At 38.1% G+C, this 25,252-nt stretch overlaps 4 protein-coding genes across 4 annotated transcripts; 2 read left to right on the forward strand and 2 right to left on the reverse strand.

The window, feature by feature from the left end:
• The first annotated feature begins 13,694 nt into the window (after positions 1-13,694).
• Positions 13,695-14,494, forward strand: LOC132785360 (uncharacterized). Its single transcript, XM_060791426.1, has 3 exons — positions 13,695-13,805; positions 13,867-14,110; positions 14,166-14,494. Exons 1-3 carry the CDS (start codon positions 13,722-13,724, stop codon positions 14,450-14,452), a joined length of 615 nt encoding a protein of 204 aa, XP_060647409.1. The 5' UTR covers positions 13,695-13,721; the 3' UTR covers positions 14,453-14,494.
• On the reverse strand, positions 14,466-15,182 carry LOC132785362 (signal recognition particle 14 kDa protein). The gene is made up of 4 exons (XM_060791429.1): positions 15,047-15,182; positions 14,920-14,992; positions 14,743-14,843; positions 14,466-14,685 (listed from the first exon to the last, which is right to left on the reverse strand). The coding sequence occupies exons 1-4, from the start codon at positions 15,068-15,070 to the stop codon at positions 14,554-14,556; spliced, it is 330 nt and encodes a 109-aa protein (XP_060647412.1). The 5' UTR covers positions 15,071-15,182; the 3' UTR covers positions 14,466-14,553.
• A 339-nt stretch (positions 15,183-15,521) lies between these two features.
• On the forward strand, positions 15,522-17,621 carry LOC132785361 (elongin-B). The gene is made up of 4 exons (XM_060791427.1): positions 15,522-15,962; positions 16,184-16,277; positions 16,420-16,564; positions 16,928-17,621. Exons 1-4 carry the CDS (start codon positions 15,960-15,962, stop codon positions 17,040-17,042), a joined length of 357 nt encoding a protein of 118 aa, XP_060647410.1. The 5' UTR covers positions 15,522-15,959; the 3' UTR covers positions 17,043-17,621.
• Positions 17,618-18,831, reverse strand: LOC132785359 (esterase GA18864). Its single transcript, XM_060791425.1, has 3 exons — positions 18,593-18,831; positions 18,219-18,539; positions 17,618-18,159 (listed from the first exon to the last, which is right to left on the reverse strand). Exons 1-3 carry the CDS (start codon positions 18,735-18,737, stop codon positions 17,738-17,740), a joined length of 888 nt encoding a protein of 295 aa, XP_060647408.1. The 5' UTR covers positions 18,738-18,831; the 3' UTR covers positions 17,618-17,737.
• Between the last annotated feature and the right edge of the window lie 6,421 nt (positions 18,832-25,252).

The following is a 25,252-nucleotide window of genomic DNA, read 5'->3' on the forward strand; positions in this document are numbered from 1 at the left end:
CTTGGTGTTGTAGATTCTGTAGTTGTTGGTGTTGTGGATTCTGTAGTTGATTCAGTAGTGGTTGGTGTTGTAGATTCTGTAGTTGATTCGGTAGACGTTGGAGTTGTAGATTCAGTAGTTGTTTCAGTAGAACTTGGTGTTGTAGATTCTGTAGTTGTTGGTGTTGTGGATTCTGTAATTGATTCAGTAGTGGTTGGTGTTGTAGATTCTGTAGTTGATTCGGTAGACGTTGGGTTGTAGATTCAGTAGTTGTTACAGTAGAGCTTTGTGTGGTAGATTCTGTAGTTGTTGGTGTTGTAGATTCTGTAGTTGATTCAGTAGTAGTTGGTGTTGTAGATTCTGTTGTGGATTCGGTAGACGTTAGAGTTGTAGATTCAGTAGTTGTTACAGTAGAACTTGGTGTTGTAGATTCTGTAGTTGTTGGTGTTGTAGATTCTGTAGTTGATTCAGTAGTGGTTGGTGTTGTAGATTCTGTAGTTGATTCGGTAGACGTTGGAGTTGTAGATTCAGTAGTTGTTACAGTAGAACTTGGTGTTGTGGATTCTGTAGTTGTTGGTGTTGTGGGTTCTGTAGTTGATTCAGTAGTGGTTGGTGTTGTAGATTCTGTAGTTGATTCGGTAGACGTTGGAGTTGTAGATTCAGTAGTTGTTACAGTAGAGCTTTGTGTGGTAGATTCTGTAGTTGTTGGTGTTGTGGATTCGGTAGACGTTGGAGTTGTAGATTCAGTAGTTGTTACAGTAGAACTTGGTGTTGTAGATTCTGTAGTTGTTGGTGTTGTAGATTCTGTAGTTGATTCAGTAGTGGTTGGTGTTGTAGATTCTGTAGTTGATTCGGTAGACGTTGGAGTTGTAGATTCAGTAGTTGTTACAGTAGAACTTGGTGTTGTAGATTCTGTAGTTGTTGGTGTTGTAGATTGTGTTGTTGATTCAGTAGTGGTTGGTGTTGTAGATTCTGTAGTTGATTCGGTAGACGTTGGAGTTGTAGATTCAGTAGTTGTTACAGTAGAAATTGGTGTTGTAGATTCTGTAGTTGTTGGTGTTGTGGATTCTGTAGTTGATTCAGTAGTGGTTGGTGATGTAGATTCTGTAGTTGATTCGGTAGACGTTGGAGCTGTAGATTCAGTAGTTGTTACAGTAGAACTTGGTGTTGTAGATTCTGTAGTTGTTGGTGTTGTAGATTCTGTAGTTGATTCAGTAGTGGTTGGTGTTGTAGATTCTGTAGTTGATTCGGTAGACGTTGGAGTTGTAGATTCAGTAGTTGTTACAGTAGAACTTGGTGTTGTAGATTCTGTAGTTGTTGGTGTTGTGGATTCTATAGTTGATTCAGTAGTGGTTGGTGTTGTAGATTCTGTAGTTGATTCAGTAGTTGTTGGTGTTGTAGATTCTGTAGTTGATTCGGTAGACGTTGGAGTTGTAGATTCAGTAGTTGTTACAGTAGAGCTTTGTATGGTAGATTCTGTAGTTGTTGGTGTTGTGGATTCAGTAGTTGATTCAGTAGTTGTTGGTGTTGTGGATTCTGTAGTTGATTCGGTAGACGTTGGAGTTGTAGATTCAGTAGTTGTTACTGTAGAACTTTGTGTGGTAGATTCTGTAGTTGTTGGTGTTGTAGATTCTGTAGTTGATTCAGTAGTGGTTGGTGATGTAGATTCTGTAGTTGATTCGGTAGACGTTGGAGCTGTAGATTCAGTAGTTGTTACAGTAGAACTTGGTGTTGTAGATTCTGTAGTTGTTGGTGTTGTAGATTGTGTAGTTGATTCAGTAGTGGTTGGTGTTGTAGATTCTGTAGTTGATTCGGTAGACGTTGGAGTTGTAGATTCAGTAGTTGTTACAGTAGAACTTGGTGTTGTAGATTCTGTAGTTGTTGGTATTGTGGATTCTGTAGTTGATTCAGTAGTGGTTGGTGTTGTAGATTCTGTAGTTGATTCAGTAGTTGTTGGTGTTGTAGATTCTGTAGTTGATTCGGTAGACGTTGGAGTTGTAGATTCAGTAGTTGTTACAGTAGAACTTGGTGTTGTAGATTCTGTAGTTGTTGGTGTTGTGGATTCTATAGTTGATTCAGTAGTGGTTGGTGTTGTAGATTCTGTAGTTGATTCAGTAGTTGTTGGTGTTGTAGATTCTGTAGTTGATTCGGTAGACGTTGGAGTTGTAGATTCAGTAGTTGTTACAGTAGAACTTGGTGTTGTAGATTCTGTAGTTGTTGGTGTTGTAGATTGTGTTGTTGATTCAGTAGTGGTTGGTGTTGTAGATTCTGTAGTTGATTCGGTAGACGTTGGAGTTGTAGATTCAGTAGTTGTTACTGTAGAACTTTGTGTGGTAGATTCTGTAGTTGTTGGTGTTGTAGATTCTGTAGTTGATTCAGTAGTGGTTGGTGATGTAGATTCTGTAGTTGATTCGGTAGACGTTGGGCTGTAGATTCAGTAGTTGTTACAGTAGAACTTGGTGTTGTAGATTCTGTAGTTGTTGGTGTTGTAGATTGTGTAGTTGATTCAGTAGTGGTTGGTGTTGTAGATTCTGTAGTTGATTCGGTAGACGTTGGAGTTGTAGATTCAGTAGTTGTTACAGTAGAACTTGGTGTTGTAGATTCTGTAGTTGTTGGTGTTGTAGATTCTGTAGTTGATTCAGTAGTGGTTGGTGTTGTAGATTCTGTAGTTGATTCGGTAGACGTTGGAGTTGTAGATTCAGTAGTTGTTACAGTAGAACTTGGTGTTGTAGATTCTGTAGTTGTTGGTGTTGTGGATTCTATAGTTGATTCAGTAGTGGTTGGTGTTGTAGATTCTGTAGTTGATTCAGTAGTTGTTGGTGTTGTAGATTCTGTAGTTGATTCGGTAGACGTTGGAGTTGTAGATTCAGTAGTTGTTACAGTAGAGCTTTGTATGGTAGATTCTGTAGTTGTTGGTGTTGTGGATTCAGTAGTTGATTCAGTAGTTGTTGGTGTTGTGGATTCGGTAGACGTTGGAGTTGTAGATTCAGTAGTTGTTACAGTAGAACTTGGTGTTGTAGATTCTGTAGTTGTTGGTGTTGTAGATTCTGTAGTTGATTCAGTAGTGGTTGGTGTTGTAGATTCTGTAGTTGATTCGGTAGACGTTCGAGTTGTAGATTCAGTAGTTGTTACAGTAGAACTTGGTGTTGTAGATTCTGTAGTTGTTGGTGTTGTAGATTCTGTAGTTGATTCAGTAGTGGTTGGTGTTGTAGATTCTGTAGTTGATTCGGTAGACGTTGGAGTTGTAGATTCAGTAGTTGTTACAGTAGAACTTGGTGTTGTAGATTCTGTAGTTGTTGGTATTGTGGATTCTGTAGTTGATTCAGTAGTGGTTGGTGTTGTAGATTCTGTAGTTGATTCAGTAGTTGTTGGTGTTGTAGATTCTGTAGTTGATTCGGTAGACGTTGGAGTTGTAGATTCAGTAGTTGTTACAGTAGAACTTGGTGTTGTAGATTCTGTAGTTGTTGGTGTTGTAGATTCTGTAGTTGATTCAGTAGTGGTTGGTGTTGTAGATTCTGTAGTTGATTCGGTAGACGTTGGGTTGTAGATTCAGTAGTTGTTACAGTAGAACTTGGTGTTGTAGATTCTGTAGTTGTTGGTGTTGTAGATTCTGTAGTTGATTCAGTAGTGGTTGGTGTTGTAGATTCTGTAGTTGATTCGGTAGACGTTCGAGTTGTAGATTCAGTAGTTGTTACAGTAGAACTTGGTGTTGTAGATTCTGTAGTTGTTGGTGTTGTAGATTCTGTAGTTGATTCAGTAGTGGTTGGTGTTGTAGATTCTGTAGTTGATTCGGTAGACGTTGGGTTGTAGATTCAGTAGTTGTTACAGTAGAACTTGGTGTTGTAGATTCTGTAGTTGTTGGTATTGTGGATTCTGTAGTTGATTCAGTAGTGGTTGGTGTTGTAGATTCTGTAGTTGATTCAGTAGTTGTTGGTGTTGTAGATTCTGTAGTTGATTCGGTAGACGTTGGAGTTGTAGATTCAGTAGTTGTTACAGTAGAACTTGGTGTTGTAGATTCTGTAGTTGTTGGTGTTGTAGATTCTGTAGTTGATTCAGTAGTGGTTGGTGTTGTAGATTCTGTAGTTGATTCGGTAGACGTTGGAGTTGTAGATTCAGTAGTTGTTACAGTAGAACTTGGTGTTGTGGATTCTGTAGTTGTTGGTGTTGTGGATTCTGTAGTTGATTCAGTAGTGGTTGGTGTTGTAGATTCTGTAGTTGATTCGGTAGACGTTGGGTTGTAGATTCAGTAGTTGTTACAGTAGAGCTTTGTGTGGTAGATTCTGTAGTTTTTGGTGTCGTAGATTCTGTAGTTGATTCAGTAGTGGTTGGTGTTGTAGATTCTGTTGTGGATTCGGTAGACGTTGGAGTTGTAGATTCAGTAGTTGTTACAGTAGAACTTGGTGTTGTAGATTCTGTAGTTGTTGGTGTTGTAGATTCTGTAGTTGATTCAGTAGTGGTTGGTGTTGTAGATTCTGTAGTTGATTCTGTAGACGTTGGAGTTGTAGATTCAGTAGTTGTTACAGTAGAACTTGGTGTTGTAGATTCTGTAGTTGTTGGTGTTGTGGATTCTGTAGTTGATTCAGTAGTGGTTGGTGTTGTAGATTCTGTAGTTGATTCGGTAGACGTTGGGTTGTAGATTCAGTAGTTGTTACAGTAGAGCTTTGTGTGGTAGATTCTGTAGTTGTTGGTGTTGTGGATTCAGTAGTTGATTCAGTAGTGGTTGGTGTTGTAGATTCTGTGGTTGATTCGGTAGACGTTGAAGTTGTAGATTCAGTAGTTGTTACAGTAGAACTTGGTGTTGTAGATTCTGTAGTTGTTGGTGTTGTGGATTCTGTAGTTGATTCGGTAGACGTTGGAGTTGTAGATTCAGTAGGGGTTGGTGTTGTAGATTCTGTAGTTGATTCGGTAGACGTTGGAGTTGTAGATTCAGTAGTTGTTACAGTAGAACTTGGTGTTGTAGATTCTGTAGTTGTTGGTGTTGTGGATTCTGTAGTTGATTCAGTAGTGGTTAGTGTTGTAGATTCTGTAGTTGATTCGGTAGACGTTGGAGTTGTAGATTCAGTAGTTGTTACAGTAGAGCTTTGTGTGGTAGATTCTGTAGTTGATGGTGTTGTGGATTCAGTAGTTGATTCAGTAGTTGCTGGTGTTGTGGATTCGGTAGACGTTGGAGTTGTAGATTCAGTAGTTATTGCAGTAGAGCTTTGTGTGTTAGATTCTGTAGTTGTTGGTGTTGTGGATTCAGTAGTTGATTCAGTAGTGGTTGGTGTTGTAGATTCTGTGGTTGATTCGGTAGACGTTGAAGTTGTAGATTCAGTAGTTGTTACAGTAGAACTTGGTGTTGTAGATTCTGTAGTTGTTGGTGTTGTGGATTCTGTAGTTGATTCAGTAGTGGTTGGTGTTGTAGATTCTGTAGTTGATTCGGTAGACGTTGGAGTTGTAGATTCAGTAGTTGTTACAGTAGAGCTTTGTGTGGTAGATTCTGTAGTTGTTGGTGTTGTGGATTCAGTAGTTGATTCAGTAGTGGTTGGTGTTGTAGATTCTGTGGTTGATTCGGTAGACGTTGAAGTTGTAGATTCAGTAGTTGTTACAGTAGAACTTGGTGTTGTAGATTCTGTAGTTGTTGGTGTTGTGGATTCTGTAGTTGATTCAGTAGTGGTTGGTGTTGTAGATTCTGTGGTTGATTCGGTAGACGTTGAAGTTGTAGATTCAGTAGTTGTTACAGTAGAACTTGGTGTTGTAGATTCTGTAGTTGTTGGTGTTGTGGATTCTGTAGTTGATTCAGTAGTGGTTGGTGTTGTAGATTCTGTAGTTGATTCGGTAGACGTTGGGTTGTAGATTCAGCAGTTGTTACAGTAGAGCTTTGTGTGGTAGATTCTGTAGTTGTTGGTGTTGTGGATTCAGTAGTTGATTCAGTAGTGGTTGGTGTTGTAGATTCTGTGGTTGATTCGGTAGACGTTGAAGTTGTAGATTCAGTAGTTGTTACAGTAGAACTTGGTGTTGTAGATTCTGTAGTTGTTGGTGTTGTGGATTCTGTAGTTGATTCGGTAGACGTTGGAGTTGTAGATTCAGTAGTTGTTACAGTAGAGCTTTGTGTGGTAGATTCTGTAGTTGTTGGTGTTGTAGATTCTGTAGTTGATTCAGTAGTGGTTGGTGTCGTAGATTCTGTAGTTGATTCGGTAGACGTTGGAGTTGTAGATTCAGTAGTTGTTACAGTAGAACTTGGTGTTGAAGATTCTGTAGTTGTTGGTGTTGTGGATTCTGTAGTTGATTCAGTAGTGGTTGGTGTTGTAGATTCTGTAGTTGATTCGGTAGACGTTGGAGTTGTAGGTTCAGTAGTTGTTACAGTAGAACTTGGTATTGTAGATTCTGTAGTTGCTGGTGTTGTAGATTCTGCAGTTGATTCAGTAGGGGTTGGTGTTGTAGATTCTGTAGTTGATTCGGTAGACGTTGGAGTTGTAGATTCAGTAGTTGTTACAGTAGAACTTGGTGTTGTAGATTCTGTAGTTGTTGGTGTTGTGGATTCTGTAGTTGATTCAGTAGTGGTTGGTGTTGTAGATTCTGTAGTTGATTCGGTAGACGATGGAGTTGTAGATTCAGTAGTTGTTACAGTAGAGCTTTGTGTGGTAGATTCTGTAGTTGTTGGTGTTGTAGATTCTGTAGTTGATTCAGTAGTGGTTGGTGTCGTAGATTCTGTAGTTGATTCGGTAGACGTTAGAGTTGTAGATTCAGTAGTTGTTACAGTGGAACTTGGTGTTGTAGATTCTGTAGTTGTTGGTGTTGTGGATTCTGTAGTTGATTCAGTAGTGGTTGGTGTTGTAGATTCTGTAGTTGATTCGGTAGACGTTGGGTTGTAGATTCAGTAGTTGTTACAGTAGAGCTTTGTGTGGTAGATTCTGTAGTTGTTGGTGTTGTAGATTCTGTAGTTGATTCGGTAGTGGTTGGTGTTGTAGATTCTGTAGTTGATTCGGTAGACGTTGGAGTTGTAGATTCAGTAGTTGTTACAGTAGAGCTTTGTGTGGTAGATTCTGTAGTTGTTGGTGTTGTAGATTCTGTAGTTGATTCAGTAGTGATTGGTGTCGTAGATTCTGTAGTTGATTCGGTAGACGTTGGAGTTGTAGATTCAGTAGTTGTTACAGTAGAGCTTTGTGTGGTAGATTCTGTAGTTGTTGGTGTTGTAGATTCTGTAGTTGATTCAGTAGTGGTTGGTGTCGTAGATTCTGTAGTTGATTCGGTAGACGTTGGAGTTGTAGATTTAGTAGTTGTTACAGTAGAACTTGGTGTTGTAGATTCTGTAGTTGTTGGTGTTGTGGATTCTGTAGTTGATTCAGTAGTGGTTGGTGTTGTAGATTCTGTAGTTGATTCGGTAGAAGTTGGAGTTGTAGATTCAGTAGTTGTTACAGTAGAGCTTTGTGTGGTAGATTCTGTAGTTGTTGGTGTTGTGGATTCAGTAGTTGATTCAGTAGTGGTTGGTGTTGTAGATTCTGTAGTTGATTCGGTAGACGTTGGAGTTGTAGATTCAGTAGTTGTTACAGTAGAACTTGGTGTTGTAGATTCTGTAGTTGTTGGTGTTGTGGATTCTGTAGTTGATTCAGTAGTGGTTGGTGTTGTAGATTCTGTAGTTGATTCGGTAGACGTTGGGTTGTAGATTCAGTAGTTGTTACAGTAGAGCTTTGTGTGGTAGATTCTGTAGTTGTTGGTGTTGTAGATTCTGTAGTTGATTCAGTAGTGGTTGGTGTCGTAGATTCTGTAGTTGATTCGGTAGACGTTGGAGTTGTAGATTCAGTAGTTGTTACAGTAGAACTTGGTGTTGTAGATTCTGTAGTTGTTGGTGTTGTAGATTCTGTAGTTGATTCAGTAGTGGCTGGTGTTGTAGATTCTGTAGTTGATTCGGTAGACGTTGGAGTTGTAGATTCAGTAGTTGTTACAGTAGAGCTTTGTGTGGTAGATTCTGTAGTTGTTGGTGTTGTAGATTCTGTAGTTGATTCAGTAGTGGTTGGTGTCGTAGATTCTGTAGTTGATTCGGTAGACGTTGGAGTTGTAGATTCAGTAGTTGTTACAGTAGAACTTGGTGTTGTAGATTCTGTAGTTGTTGGTGTTGTGGATTCTGTAGTTGATTCAGTAGTGGTTGGTGTTGTAGATTCTGTAGTTGATTCGGTAGACGTTGGGTTGTAGATTCAGTAGTTGTTACAGTAGAGCTTTGTGTGGTAGATTCTGTAGTTGTTGGTGTTGTGGATTCTGTAGTTGATTCAGTAGTGGTTGGTGTTGTAGATTCTGTAGTTGATTCGGTAGACGTTGGAGTTGTAGATTCAGTAGTTGTTACAGTAGAGCTTTGTGTGGTAGATTCTGTAGTTGTTGGTGTTGTGGATTCAGTAGTTGATTCAGTAGTGGTTGGTGTTGTAGATTCTGTAGTTGATTTGGTAGACGTTGGAGTTGTAGATTCAGTAGTTGTTACAGTAGAACTTGGTGTTGTAGATTCTGTAGTTGTTGGTGTTGTAGATTCTGTAGTTGATTCAGTAGTGGTTGGTGTCGTAGATTCTGTAGTTGATTCGGTAGACGTTGGAGTTGTAGATTCAGTAGTTGTTACAGTAGAACTTGGTGTTGTAGATTCTGTAGTTGATGGTGTTGTGGATTCAGTAGTTGATTCATTAGTTGCTGGTGTTGTGGATTCGGTAGACGTTGGAGTTGTAGATTCAGTAGTTGTTACAGTAGAACTTGGTGTTGTAGATTCTGTAGTTGTTGGTGTTGTGGATTCTGTAGTTGATTCAGTAGTGGTTGGTGTTGTAGATTCTGTAGTTGATTCGGTAGACGTTGGAGTTGTAGATTCAGTAGTTGTTACAGTAGAGCTTTGTGTGGTAGATTCTGTAGTTGTTGGTGTTGTAGATTCTGTAGTTGATTCAGTAGTGGTTGGTGTCGTAGATTCTGTAGTTGATTCGGTAGACGTTGGAGTTGTAGATTCAGTAGTTGTTACAGTAGAACTTGGTGTTGTAGATTCTGTAGTTGTTGGTGTTGTGGATTCTGTAGTTGATTCAGTAGTGGTTGGTGTTGTAGATTCTGTAGTTGATTCGGTAGACGTTGGGTTGTAGATTCAGTAGTTGTTACAGTAGAGCTTTGTGTGGTAGATTCTGTAGTTGTTGGTGTTGTAGATTCTGTAATTGATTCAGTAGTGGTTGGTGTTGTAGATTCTGTAGTTGATTCGGTAGACGTTGGGTTGTAGATTCAGTAGTTGTTACAGTAGAACTTGGTGTTGTAGATTCTGTAGTTGTTGGTGTTGTGGATTCTGTAGTTGATTCAGTAGTGGTTGGTGTTGTAGATTCTGTAGTTGATTCGGTAGACGTTGGAGTTGTAGATTCAGTAGTTGTTACAGTAGAGCTTTGTGTGGTAGATTCTGTAGTTGTTGGTGTTGTGGATTCAGTAGTTGATTCAGTAGTGGTTGGTGTTGTAGATTCTGTAGTTGATTCGGTAGACGTTGGAGTTGTAGATTCAGTAGTTGTTACAGTAGAACTTGGTGTTGTAGATTCTGTAGTTGTTGGTGTTGTGGATTCTGTAGTTGATTCAGTAGTGGTTGGTGTTGTAGATTCTGTAGTTGATTCGGTAGACGTTGGGTTGTAGATTCAGTAGTTGTTACAGTAGAGCTTTGTGTGGTAGATTCTGTAGTTGATGGTGTTGTGGATTCAGTAGTTGATTCAGTAGTTGCTGGTGTTGTGGATTCGGTAGACGTTGGAGTTGTAGATTCAGTAGTTATTGCAGTAGAGCTTTGTGTGGTAGATTCTGTAGTTGTTGGTGTTGTGGATTCAGTAGTTGATTCAGTAGTGGTTGGTGTTGTAGATTCTGTAGTTGATTCGGTAGACGTTGGGTTGTAGATTCAGTAGTTGTTACAGTAGAGCTTTGTGTGGTAGATTCTGTAGTTGTTGGTGTTGTAGATTCTGTAGTTGATTCAGTAGTGGTTGGTGTCGTAGATTCTGTAGTTGATTCGGTAGACGTTGGAGTTGTAGATTCAGTAGTTGTTACAGTAGAACTTGGTGTTGTAGATTCTGTAGTTGTTGGTGTTGTGGATTCTGTAGTTGATTCAGTAGTGGTTGGTGTTGTAGATTCTGTAGTTGATTCGGTAGACGTTGGAGTTGTAGATTCGGTAGTTGTTACAGTAGAGCTTTGTGTGGTAGATTCTGTAGTTGTTGGTGTTGTGGATTCAGTAGTTGATTCAGTAGTTGTTGGTGTTGTAGATTCTGTAGTTGATTCGGTAGACGTTGGAGTTGTAGATTCAGTAGTTGTTACAGTAGAACTTGGTGTTGTAGATTCTGTAGTTGTTGGTGTTGTAGATTCTGTAGTTGATTCAGTAGTGGTTGGTATTGTAGATTCTATAGTTGATTCGGTAGACGTTGGAGTTGTAGATTCAGTAGTTGTTACAGTAGAGCTTTGTGTGGTAGATTCTGTAGTTGTTGGTGTTGTAGATTCTGTAGTTGATTCAGTAGTGATTGGTGTTGTAGATTCTGTAGTTGTTTCGGTAGACGTTGGAGTTGTAGATTCAGTAGTTGTTGGTGTTGTAGATTCTGTAGTTGATTCAGTAGTGGTTGGTGTTGTAGATTCTGTAGTTGATTCGGTAGACGTTGGAGTTGTAGATTCAGTAGATGTTACAGTAGAACTTGGTGTTGTGGATTCTGTAGTTGTTGGTGTTGTAGATTCTGTAGTTGATTCAGTAGTGGTTGGTGTCGTAGATTCTGTAGTTGATTCGGTAGACGTTGGAGTTGTAGATTCAGTAGTTGTTACAGTAGAGCTTTGTGTGGTAGATTCTGTAGTTGTTGGTGTTGTAGATTCTGTAGTTGATTCAGTAGTGGTTGGTGTTGTAGATTCTGTAGTTGATTCGGTAGACGTTGGGTTGTAGATTCAGTAGTTGTTACAGTAGAACTTGGTGTTGTGGATTCTGTAGTTGTTGGTGTTGTAGATTCTGTAGTTGATTCAGTAGTGGTTGGTGTCGTAGATTCTGTAGTTGATTCGGTAGACGTTGGAGTTGTAGATTCAGTAGTTGTTACAGTAGAGCTTTGTGTAGTTGATTCAGTAGTGGTTGGTGTTGTAGATTCTGTAGTTGATTCGGTAGACGTTGGAGTTGTAGATTCAGTAGTTGTTACAGTAGAACTTGGTGTTGTAGATTCTGTAGTTGATTCGGTAGACGTTGGAGTTGTAGATTCTGTAGTTGATTCGGTAGACGTTGGAGTTGTAGATTCAGTAGTTGTTCCAGTAGAACTTGGTGTTGTAGATTCTGTAGTTGTTGGTGTTGTTGATTCTGTAGTTGATTCAGATGTGGTTGGTGTGGTAGATTCTGTAGTTGATTCGGTAGACGTTGGAGTTGTAGATTCAGTAGTTGTTACAGTAGAGCTTTGTGTGGTAGATTCTGTAGTTGTTGGTGTTGTGGATTCAGTAGTTGATTCAGTAGTTGTTGGTGTTGTGGATTCGGTAGACGTTGGAGTTGTAGATTCAGTAGTTGTTACAGTAGAACTTGTTGTTGTAGATTCTGTAGTTGTTGGTGTTGTGGATTCTGTAGTTGTTACAGTAGAAATTGATGTGGTTGATTCTGTAGTTGTTGGTGTTGTGGATTCTGTAGTTGATTCAGTAGTGGTTGGTGTTGTAGATTCTGTAGTTGATTCAGTAGTGGTTGGTGTTGTAGATTCTGTAGTTGATTCGGTAGACGTTGGAGTTGTAGATTCAGTAGTTGTTACAGTAGAGCTTTGTGTGGTAGATTCTGTAGTTGATTGTGTTGTGGATTCAGTAGTTGATTCAGTAGTTGCTGGTGTTGTGGATTCGGTAGACGTTGGAGTTGTAGATTCAGTAGTTATTGCAGTAGAGCTTTGTGTGGTAGATTCTGTAGTTGTTGGTGTTGTGGATTCAGTAGTTGATTCAGTAGTGGTTGGTGTTGTAGATTCTGTAGTTGTTTCGGTAGACGTTGGAGTTGTAGATTCAGTAGTTGTTACAGTAGAACTTGGTGTTGTAGATTCTGTAGTTGTTGGTGTTGTGGATTCTGTAGTTGATTCAGTAGTGGTTGGTGTTGTAGATTCTGTAGTTGATTCGGTAGACGTTGGAGTTGTAGATTCAGTAGTTGTTACAGTAGAGCTTTGTGTGGTAGATTCTGTAGTTGTTGGTGTTGTAGATTCTGTAGTTGATTCAGTAGTGGTTGGTGTTGTAGATTCTGTAGTTGATTCGGTAGACGTTGGAGTTGTAGATTCAGTAGTTGTTCCAGTAGAACTTGGTGTTGTAGATTCTGTAGTTGTTGGTGTTGTTGATTCTGTAGTTGATTCAGATGTGGTTGGTGTGGTAGATTCTGTAGTTGATTCGGTAGACGTTGGAGTTGTAGATTCAGTAGTTGTTACAGTAGAGCTTTGTGTGGTAGATTCTGTAGTTGTTGGTGTTGTAGATTCTGTAGTTGATTCAGTAGTGGTTGGTGTTGTAGATTCTGTAGTTGATTCGGTAGACGTTGGAGTTGTAGATTCAGTAGTTGTTACAGTAGAACTTGGTGTTGTAGATTCTGTAGTTGATTCAGTAGTGGTTGGTGTTGTAGATTCTGTAGTTGATTCGGTAGGCGTTGGAGTTGTAGATTCAGTAGTTGTTCCAGTAGAACTTGGTGTTGTAGATTCTGTAGTTGTTGGTGTTGTTGATTCTGTAGTTGATTCAGATGTGGTTGGTGTGGTAGATTCTGTAGTTGATTCGGTAGACGTTGGAGTTGTAGATTCAGTAGTTGTTACAGTAGAGCTTTGTGTGGTAGATTCTGTAGTTGTTGGTGTTTTAGATTCCGTAGTTGATTCAGTAGTGGTTTGTGTTGTAGATTCAGTAGTTGTTACAGTAGAACTTGGTGTTGTAGATTCTGTAGTTGTTGGTGTTGTGGATTCAGTAGTTGATTCAGTAGTTGTTGGTGTTGTGGATTCGGTAGACGTTGGAGTTGTAGATTCAGTAGTTGTTACAGTAGAACTTGGTGTTGTAGATTCTGTAGTTGTTGGTGTTGTAGATTCAGTAGTCGTTACAGTAGAAGTTTGTGTTGTTGTTAGAGTTAAACATATTGGCAAGCGCGGGTCAAGGTTGCATAATGTAGGAAGTATTTGCCTTGCGTTACTTGCAAACTCTTTGGACATGTCTGCAGTCACTGCATGACAAATTACAAGAACCATAAGACACCTAAAAGGCTAAATACGTTTCGATAGCTTTTATAATTTTGCAAATTAGAATTCTACAAATCTTACCATTTTGAGTTCCCTTTAAGCACTGCTTAATGTCAGTCATTCTTACCTATTTATATGAATATGTTAGCGTACTTACCTTACATTATCTTTATTTGTAATCATAAATTTCAATAATGCGTTTACCAAAATGACATTTTTGGAATTCTAATGGAACTGACTTTATCTAAATTCGATCAAGTGACGAACTTGTAACTTACAAGCGAGTACGTTCGACTGCCAGATACCCTTTATCCATATCCAACAAAATAACTCCAATGTAAAACGTTATTATCGTTCCAATTTTGTGTATCGTTCAAATATTTTGTATATGTAAAACAAAATATTTGTACCCATAGGTATATTTGTTGGCGACATACATACACTTACCTATAAAATAAACTATATAGTATCAAAAATACCAGATAACTTATTTTTTTCATGGTTAGTAATTTTAGCTTCTTCGCTGAGATCGTGGTATATTTTATGACCTATTTGCATTTTAATTTGCGGTCACACTGATGCGTCTCCTTGTTTATTGTTATGTTTTGGAGCAATATGTTTTTGAATGATATTGGTCAGCCTTTGATATTGGATCCCAATAAAAGATACGGACGTTTCGAACAAGTATGCCAATATAATTAATTGATGTAAATTACAAATTTATATGTTTTCTCCTAAAATGAAGCACAGTGGACCACTACTACTGACATCGGCCGCATTCCAGGAACATGTAGTTCCTAATGATTGGTGTGGGCAAGTTTATGGAACTTCTGAAGATATTGCTCGTTTTCAGAGCATGGGATCGACGAAAACTTACAAATACATAGTACTTAAACCATATGAACCAATACAAATTGAATACAGAAAAATCAAGAACATTTTAACGTTGATTCCAGCGTCACAAAATACACAATTATATTATCTTCAAAGTGAGTACATATTTAGGGAAAAATCAGTAAATTTTATTTAATTTTCAATTTGCAGATGATCATGTTAGAGTGCTAATAGTTGACAAATTGACTGGATATTTGGATTTTATACCAAAGGCTGGTGCGAATTTTCATCAAGCGCTGGGAAGTGGCATCGATGTCATGTATATAGACGATTTATGCTTTATAACAGATGGAAATGAGGCCGAGCAACAAAGAGAGCATTTATATGTTCTCATTCAACTAATTAGACCTAAACACTTGCATGGCTTAAGGCAAAATAAGCTGCCGAGATATATGCTGGATTTGTGTGCTCGCAAAGCGTTGTATCTCAATACTTAATGAGCATAAGACATTATTAAAATGTTATAGTAAAAAGTTTAATTTACAGCGTATTTGTTTGTAACTAAAAAAAGCTTTAACTAAGATTAACAATTCTGGTTTTAGGCTTTTGTAGCCTTAGCCTTGCTTTTGACTTTCTTCACGCGCTTCAGACCATCCATTTTGCTCTTCATAAACTGCGAGTACATTGCCATAATTGTGGGCACATCCTCCTGACTTACGATAGTCGAAATCTGAAAAGATTTAATCAGTTTTCCTGTCATATATGTATTTTACTAGTATAAATTTACCTTTTTTGACTTGGACTGTGCTCGCATCAGACACATGTAGGTTGATGGCTTAGGCAGCGGTTTCTTGCCGGGACGTGGCACCGGACGATCATGTCCATCGTCTAAGTAGTGAATGAAAACGCATTTTTTGGAATTACTAAAAGTCGCATGTCGCATTCTCAATACAATTTTACTTACAGCGCTTGAATGTGATGGTAAAGGACGAATCCTTCTTTGCATCGTTCGCAATCTTCTCTAAGCGCAGTATAAACTGAAATGAATTTTTTATTATTAAATGTAATTAGTTTTTTCTTTATTTATTTACATTTGAATTGTCCAGCAAAACCATTTCGTGGCAGCAGATATCAGTCGAGGTAAAAAAGTGACTAGTGGTGGGGCAACACCGATAACATATCGATGTTGAAATTGTTCCTTAAAACAGCGGTCAAAATTGATTTCTTTTCTGCAGGCAACTATGTTGCAAATTCATTTATCATTGAATTTCTTTTCTTTTAGATGAAACTCATACTTTAAAAGCCTAAATTTATATTTTTCGTCCACGTGCTTATACCAAAAATAATATTTGTGCAATTAATGGTCTCTCTGTGTGATTTGGTATTGTTAAACATTGAACGTTATTTAATAATATTATGAATATAACATATGCTATAAAAACATCAGCCTCTTAAAATGACACAATATGTATATTTTCTAGAACTTGTCTCTTAACAGCGACACAAATGTTAACTAACATAATAGGTGCGTGACGTCACAAAAACTCACAAATGCTGCCAACATTTGCATATGCTATCAAGTTGGCAGGGCTGGCATTCGGTCTTGCTTCGCCACAAAAAAAATTTTACACTAAAATTTTGTAAAATCAACGAAAACTTACAAGTGCAAGCAAATTGTGAGGCTATTGTACACACAAACCCATAGCGAAACGTTGCCTGCATTAAGTTAACAACAACGGTACACAACTATTATTGCAAAGCGCAGCGTGTTCCCTGGTTTATTGTTGGTGTGGTGTAAGCAAGCGGAGGAGAAACGATCGAACTACAAAATTTCTACTACGACGACCGCCAAAGGAAGCAGAGCACTCTCAACCCATTCTACACCCCGCCCAAACGCCAACGAAGGTGGCAACGACAATAACAACATCAAGCAACGGCATTGTGGCAACTTCCCCGCCCTCCAAGTAGTAAACAAAAGTCAAGCAACAAAATAAACTAGCAAACATGGTAAGAGCAACAGAAGATACACGTACAAATTTCGCGAGCCGGTCTCAAGAATTCAGGACGCTGTTGTTGTTGCTGCTGTTCAAATTGCACGTCATTCGGCACACACACAAACAAACAAACACACTTATGGAACGCGTGTGTGAATAAGCAAAAACAATGCGCTGAACTTTGACCGAAACCTTGTCAATAACACGAACTAATTCGCATTTAATCGCTTGCAGGATGTGTTTCTAATGATCAGAAGGCAGAAAACAACCATTTTTACGGATGCCAAGGAAAACACATCAGTTGTTGAACTTAAACGCATGATCGAAGGTAAGTGTGAGTGTGTGTGCGTGAGTGTGCTTCATTTGGTCTGACTGCTTTTAAATGTATGTGTGTGCGTGTGTTATTCCTATTTATAGCAAACAATTTGTTGATTATTAAGTAATTTTATGACCATCCAACGCTATTATAGGCATCTTGAAAGTGCCACCAGGCGATCAGCGATTATATAATCAGGACAATGACATCATGGAGGATGATAATACGCTGCAGGATTACGGCGTTACGGTATCCACGGCAAAGGCGCAAGCTCCAGCGCAATTGGGTTTAATGTGCAGGTGAGAGAGAGAGAATGAGGAGCGATACTAGAGAAAGTGAGCACTTCTAGGCATCCCAAATGTATTTGATCTGCGGATAATGTGACTGTGGAAACTTCGTTTAAGTTTCAAAAGTCCGTAAGAGCTCCTGCAATTCATCGCATTTCCACGAAATACATTTGTGATGTTATGAAAGCCGCACTTTTTGAGTCACGCTGATAACACAGCTGTTGCTTTACATGCACACACACACACGTACACATAAAAAGTACAGTTTGTGTGTGTATGTGTGCGTGCATGTTTGCTGATATCGCTGCACGTGTCGTAAACTTGCTATTGAGTTGACATTTCACTGATGAACCCTTTTTTCTTGTTTGCTTGCAGGAATGAAATGGGTGATTTTGAGACGCTTGATATCACACCATACTCAGCACCGCCGGACTTACCAGAAGTGATGAAGAACCAAGAGGCCTCAAATGGACAAGAACAAGTCGCATAAACAAAACTATCAAAAGCGAAACATTCAACAAACAAGATCAACAGCAACAGCAAACAATTCAATCAATCAATCAACTGCTGCATGCGAGAGACAAAAATTAAAATGTTGAAAGAGTCAAATTTTTACTATCGTAACGCTCGCTTGTTTTTTCCCCTAAAAACAACAAAGTCAAAAACGCTGCAAAACATGTTTCTACTCTGCCTGGTCAAAAAAACATCAACAAACAAACATCAAACAACTACAAACACAAGAGAAACATAAAAGCAAACATCATGAAAAGCTAACAAAAAATATCTATGCATTTTTTTCGTTGATTATATAGCAAGGAACAATTTAATTAATTAACATAATGCAAACAAATTTTTGTAAATTGGAATAGGATTTATCATCTTCTTTATTTTTGGTTGTTTATTTTTTTATTATAAAATTTCTACGAATTTGTTTAAGTCAAAAAAAATGGAAAAGTTCTGTATGGAAAAAAGTTACACTTCAAAATAGCTTCTAACAACAAACAATAGCAAACAATTTGTAATTGATACTAAAAACCAAAAAAGAAAAAAACGCGGTGAATATTTAAAATATTGGGATTTAAATTTATTATAATTTATAATCAAATTATGATTATTATTATTATTGTAATAATAAGATTTAATTATTATTAAAAACGAAAAAGAACAACTACCATAGTCTACCAATTAATCACTGTCATCCATTCCGGATCCTGCGGCTGCTGTCACCGCAGCCACTTCAGCATCATTGGCATCCGTGACACCGCCATCATCCTCTTCCGCAGAGTCGATAAACGATGCATTGCTGCTCTGCTGCAGCTCTAGATGCTCCAGGTACTCTTGCAGGCGATCTTGAAAGAAATTGATGTACGTTTGCTTCTGTTGCGCCTTCGCTGGAAAGTAATGTCCACCATCGTGCTCCAGTACCTCGACATTCTTGAATTGCGCGGCCAGCGCTTCACTCATGTCCTTCGGTATAATCTCATCTGTTAAGCCATAGATATGCAGGGTTGGAATTGTGATGCGCTCCTCATATGCGCTCATGTGCACCAGACTACCCGATATGAAACCCGAGCTAAGCACCGCGAACTCAGGTCGAATGGAGGTCACTAAAATGAAAGTAGTTGTTATAAGAAATCTGTTCAATTGTGGTACTATTGTCACCTACGCTTCTTCTTGGCTAGTCCACAGATTAAGCCCACAAAGCAAGCGCCCTGTGAAAAACCCAAGAGTCCTTGGAATGGACCTTGTGTTTTCCACGCCTGCTCCACCACATGCAGACTGTCCTGGAAGCCAATGGCGGGTCCACTCTTGTTGGTGCCCTTAAACGTGCCATCATCTTTATTGGCCCACCAACTACGCTGCTCCTCAACAGGCGCAGCATTGGGTTCGAGAGGGGCTGCCACATGTGGCGCTGAGATGAACACAAAGTCTGCGTATTTGCCGGCAAACTTGCGAAATGAGCCAAGCTTATTTTTAAACGAGTCCGCTGCAATTTTAATTGTATTAGTTAATATTCAATTAGGAAATCATTTAATTTACCATCTTGCCGGTAGCCGTGCAAGCAAAGGACGCGCACTTTTTCAGTGATCTCGATTTTGGCTGCTGAGGATGTGGATGCGCTACCTCCTGCGGCACCGCCGCTGGCACGGCTAGAGCCGGCTGCTTCTGCTTCGTTGTTGGTCATAATAGTTGGTTTATAAATAAAACGCCAGCTGCAAAAGGAGCGCGACAACAAATAAGAGCAAGCCAATTTGAGGTTAAGCGATAAACAGCTGATTTGTGTGTTGGCTGAGAAGAAATCTCGATATGGTTATCGATTTTTAAATTTTTATCATTTTTTTTTTTTGTTATATCAATTAACTATGTGATTGATATTGAGTAAACAATTATTTAGTAATTGCGCAAGGAATAACTTCCTAAATAACTCTTCTAATTATCGGCCAAGGCAACATTTCTAAGATATACGCTGTATTGCCTGTGGTGGTATATTCCAAAAAGAACATCACTCTAGACGGTATATTTACGACAACGCGCGTGATTTCAAATAGTTCGATAAATTCGCGTACTTAAACGTCGACTAGAAAATTTTTATTCGCACCATTCGTTTTTTCTATTTTATCCTGAACATTTATCCAAACACTGCTTATTTTATTTTATTTTCAATATAAATATTTGACTTATTTTGTAATGAATTTTAAATGCGGTCGGGATGGCGCCAAACACATTAAACGTATGGTTGTCTCGTCTGTTCGCATGCATATAGCTGTTTCGCATTTGTTATACTTGTTGTCTCTTTTGCGCAACAAATTTGCCGCTAGGTGTTCGCCATCTACTGGCTGTTCTTGAGCTGGCGCCATCTATCCAAGCTAAAGGCTACTTGGTTGATATTCAGCAATAATGTTAGGTTAACATTTCCCGATTTTAAGGGAATTATAGTGTGGCGACACACCTCCAAGTCATTTGTAGTTAAGACATGCACCTTGTATATTATTTTGATTAGGGAAATATTAAAAAAGTCCTTTTAATTTTAATAATTTGGAACGATTCTTATTTTATTTATTTTATAATTAATTATTCGATTTTAATAATAATTAATTTAAATATTATGATAATTTCTTGCCTAGAATTATTTGATATATCTCATAAATTTTTGGTTGGTTTGATGGTAAGCAATCACTGTGATTGATCAAAACTGACATCGTCAGCAGTGTAATCTATTTAATGACCACGTGTTTACACTAACCGCAAGCAACAAGACAACGTGTTAACAAGTTGTTGGCTTGCTAGCTGGATTTTAATGCGAATTATCTGCTGTACACGCCACGTGTACACTTGAGTTGCATCTCATAGTGTGTGTGTGTGTGTGTGTTTGTCTTAATATGTACAACTTGGCAACGAAGTAAACCCTCAGTTGAGATTTCCTGTTTGCCAGTTGCATCAATAATTTTAACCTATTGTGTAGTTTGAATTTTAGTCCCGCATCAACATGACCTGATTGATGTTAGCTAGAGTTAGCTGCCCATTTAAACGCTGTTTACACATTGTACTAACATGCACACACATGTGTGCGTGTGTGTGTGTGTGTAAATGGTTAGCGAGTTGACCAACAAACATTGAAGTTGCTTCAACTGGATGCTGGGAATTAAATATGCTTGCCATGTAGCAAATTTTTGGTGAAATTTTTGTCACATTTCTGCATGATAAATGCGCACCTGATTGTACACAATTCATGTAAGTGTGTGAGTGTGTGTGTGTGTGTGTGTGTGTGTGTGTGTTGAACCCTTCTTGGTATTGACTGTAAGCCTGCCTAATATTAATTTGCTGATTTATTAGCATCATTCCTCAGTGCAGAGCAGCCACTATAAATTTTAATGAAATTTGAATAAATGCGTGCGAATATCGCATTTCATGTCGAGCCATTTATTGTTGAGGTTTCAACTTAAAATGCAAATTCGTCTCGATGTGTCTGTGTGTGTGAGTGTGTGTGTGTGTTCGTAAATTGTAAATATTTATGTGGTGTAGGCTTTTATTGCAACGAACGCATTGCCGTCTGATTAATATCCGCAAATGTGTTTAAATGCAATCAAATAAACAGACCAAAAGGAAGAAGAGGAAGCAGAGAAGAGAAAACAACACTAAATGAAATAAAAATGCATTTGGTTGCGGCAAACTCATTACGGATTCATACGCATTGAAGAGCGCACAAAAGTATGCAATGCAAAAGCGAAAATCCCACAAAAATGAAGAACACACACACACAGACAAGCCCAGACATGCACACGCACACATGCATACCAATTGAGCAACCGCAAATACAAAACTATTTACAACACTCACAAACACACACACACACACACACACAGAGATTGACCCGATAGAAAACAGTTAAATATTTTATGTTGCTGCTATTTTACGCTTGTAAATCAGAGATAAAGCCACAGACAGCCGGCTGAGGGCTGAGTCTCAAAACCCTTAAATGCAGACACAAAATCCAAAAGTTACGAATCCCTGATTCAGGCTTCAAAATGTCTGCATGTCAGACTAAAAGAGAGAGAGAGGGAGAGAGGAAGAAAGAGCGATTTTGTGTGGTCTTCGTGGCCGAGAAAATTTAATATTAAAATCAAATTCTGTTGCATAAATTCCAAGCTGGGGGCCAAACTACGAGTACAAGACGTTGCAAAATATTTGTCAGGTGCTGTCTGGCCTTGCCTTCTAAATAGCGTGAAATAAATTAATAAACATAAATCACATTAATTACAATGGTAGCCTGGCCAACGTGGCATGCAAGCATTATACTCCACTATACTATATATACTATATATACTCTTGTATCTGTGTGGCATCATTGAAAGCGCATTTTTGGTTTGAGGCTTTTGCTGCGTGTGTATGTGTGCGTGTGTGATGACGAGTTTATTGGCCCCCAATGGCCACAATGTGCAACAATAAATTGCAATATTACAATCTGTTCTTTGTGATTTACAGTGCACACTCGTTGTTGTTGTTGGACGACATGTGTAAATATGTATTCGACAATTCAATTAAAGTGATAATTATGAGCATTGCAGCATGTTTAATTGTGTAGTCGAGTAGTTGGCAAAAGCATTACAAATAAATCATATTTAAGCTGTGCACGTCATGCGCTACATGCAGCAAGCAGTGCATGGCTTGTCTGAACTGCTTGCAAGTAGTGCAAACCAAATTGAGCTTGTTGCAAATTTAATTAAATTGCGATCAATAACAACAGACAAACAAAAGCAAATAACCAAGATTGTAATACAATTTATTACAGTAACAATTGACAAAAATATATTTATAAAACATACAAAAATTCGAATGCAAAATAATCCTGTTGAAAGGCAACGAAACATATTGCAACAAATTATGTTAAGGGAAAATTTGATCAATTTCATTTCAATTTACCAATTTAAAGTGCCGATGGCTTATTTGTGTTGTAGATATGAAAATAAATTCATTTATTTATTTATCTACAAATTAGGCGGTTTTACAATTTATTTTTGTATTCAAATAAACTACATTTGTTGGACCTAATTTTGTGAAAGTGTAAATAAAATAATGTATTTATTTTTCATTTACAAATAAAGTTTCTTTACATTTTGCCAAGTATTAAAATAAATGAAATTTTTGTGCAGCCATAAATTCAATGAAGTTTGTCCCAATTTTGTTATCATATTAAAAAAGGAGATTTTTGGAAGAGATTTATTTTTGGCTGTTATAAATTTACGTAACTTTATTTATGTATTTAACTAAATACTATTTATTTTGTATTCAGAAATATTTGTTCTCTAAATTTTGTTTTGCATTAAAATATATGCCAATTTCAGACTCAATATTTATGGAAATTTACTTTATTGCCGGCTCACTGTATTTAGATTCTCAAACCATTTAGAACTCTTAGTGTAGCTTAGCTGAATGGTCTATTGTTGCCATTTCATTTCAGTTAAATTGGCCAACTTATAACAAGGCAACAGCAGCAGCAGTAGCAGCCTTGTATTTGACACAGTTAGCTATTTGTATTCGTATTCGTATTTGTATTGGAAGAAATTTTAACAACAAATCAATTTATTTGCTACTCGTAGATTACATTATACGTGACTCAATTACAAATTGCTTTATTTGTCAGCCAACAGAATTGAATTGAACACGATGGCAAAAGGGGAAAGGACAGGGGAGGAGGCGAAAGGAACGGAAAGGAAATAGAATTGAACTGGATCCAAAGCCAGTCATGCAAATTTTGGCTAAAACAAAAGCAATGCATTGCAAATGACAGACAGATTAATCTTCTAAGTAATTGCTTCAATGATAATTAGTACAAATTGTGCACAAACAACGAATCAATATCAATATTTAATCGTGTCGAAATAGCCCATTTGGTCGAACAGTGATTTACAGGGTATGCGAATTGAAAGTGCTTCTGGGCGCATGTAAACAGAATAATTGCTTAAAGGCAATTATTATTTAATTAGCAGAGCGGCATAATCAAAAAAAAAGAAAAAGAAAAGTGCTACCCGAAAAATAAAATAAAACAAAACAATAGCAAATTGCAACGGCAACGGCGTCGAAATGTGGCACAAGTGGGCGCAACAAAAGTGTGAGAGAGTACGAAAATAGAGTGCGAAAGAGAGAGAGAGAAGAAATAAAGAATGGCCGCCATTAAAATCGATCTCATTACTTAGCAATGGGCAGTTGCACAAAGCTGCCTGGTAAGCTGACTACGAGCGATGCTCGAGGGGTAGCAGAGTGGACAGAGACAGAGAGGGAGAGGGAGCGGAGGGAAGCCTGCCAAAAGTTTAATAACTGAAATGCTCAAAACACAAACCACAAAAGCGAAAAGCTCTTAGAAATGTCCAGCAAGTGAAGCAACACAAAACAAAAGCAAGCCGAGAAATCAAAAGCAAAACTCAATCAGGCATTAAACATTAAAAAAGAGAAACGAATAAAGAAACAACACAACAGCAACAGCAACAGCAACAGGAAAAAAAGAACGAGAATACAAAATAAAAGCCAGCCCCAGAAGTGGGAAAGTGGGCAAAGAATATGGCACACAGCAAGTGGGTCAGCAATTGAATCTGGTCTCGCATTGGGATTGTGTTTAGTTCAGAAGAGAGGATGGATAGAGGGGCGAGGGGAGCGACGTGGCTGGTGCTCGTGGGCTGAACTAAATGCCGGCAGCGGAAACGGAAACTGTACAAGTTAAAGTTAAGCTGACTCTAAGCCAAGCACAGCGGACGCCATCTTTGAATTACGGAATTTCCGGTTAACGCAATGGACATCAAAAAATGTTTTAATTTCTTTAGCTTCAGCTTCTTCGACTGCAGCAGCAGAAGCAGCATCAGTTGTAACTTGTTTGTTAACTCTTAGCCGCAAAAGTTCTGCACAAATATTTTGCAACATTTCTATCTGTGCTTTTAATATGCAACTTCCACAAGCTATGCAAATTATGTTAGAAATGCAATTTTCAATCTCTGGCCAATTTGTGTGAACTTCTTTCTATACCATTCCCCCATTGCTATTGCCAATAGATTAGAGCCATTTTACAATTCAATAAGTCACAAACGAGCATGAGAATCCACTTAATTGACAGCTTCACTTATTTTTAATTGAAACGAAATCGCCTTAAACTTTTCAAATCAGTTGGAAAATTGAAAAGTTTCTTCTATTTTTTTGAGCAATAGTCGTGAAAGTGTTTCCGTTTCCATTAAAAGTTTTTTTTGTGTATACGTATGTGTGTGTGTCCGTTTGTGCAATAAATTATCATAGTAAGTTATCGATATAATTCAATAAATCTTTGCCTGCTGAGTAGTTTAATGAAATGCTGCCACTATTCATTTCCACTGACCGTAATTTGCTCTTAATGCTGCATTTCAGCAATACCGCAATGGATAAAGTAAATCTGCCGCTGCTTCTGCGGCTGATGCTTTTGCTGATGCTGTTGTAGCCACAACCGCATTTGACTCCAGTCGAAACAACATTTAAAGCAGCCGCAGTAAAGTCGCCAGCTCGGCCATCAATGGCAGCCACAAATCGATTAACTTTGGCTTCTCAATTAGCATCTGTTGCGGTATGCAGAAATCTCTTTCTGATTTTCTCTCTCTGACTCGCTCTCTTTGAGTATTGTAAAGTTCGCATTGCAGCTTCATTAATGTTGAGTTAAGTGCGGTAAATCAGTTGTTGTCTTTGGCAACTAATAATTACATTTACAACAGTGCAACTAATCAATCCTCAAGTTGTTGCAGCATGAAGAGCGAAAGATTTATCTTAACCTTAACATTTATGAAGAAGCAAGGCTACGACGATAACGAAAACAAAACATTTACATATTAAACTATTTTAATCAAACAAACGGAATATGAACATATTTAATAAACACATTGATATAATCAAATTCATATTTATGTTTATTGGCAATGTCCAAAAATTACAATCAATAAAAGTATTTTGCACTTCAAGTAACACACATTAAAATGGAATTTTCCTTTAATAATTTTAGCATATTTTTACAGTTCACCGCAGCCAAAAACCTAAATGTAAATTAAGTTAAAAACATATATGTACAAGCAGAAATATAAATACAAACGAAGCGCGCACAAATTGAATTAGGCTTAAATGCAATTTGTAATGTTTAAGCATATTACACATACGCCGCGTAGGTTGTAGTCTACTTAGATGTGCAACTTAAGC

This window comes from Drosophila nasuta, chromosome 2R (assembly GCF_023558535.2).
Source record: "Drosophila nasuta strain 15112-1781.00 chromosome 2R, ASM2355853v1, whole genome shotgun sequence".
NCBI classification, from domain to species: Eukaryota; Metazoa; Arthropoda; class Insecta; order Diptera; family Drosophilidae; genus Drosophila; species Drosophila nasuta.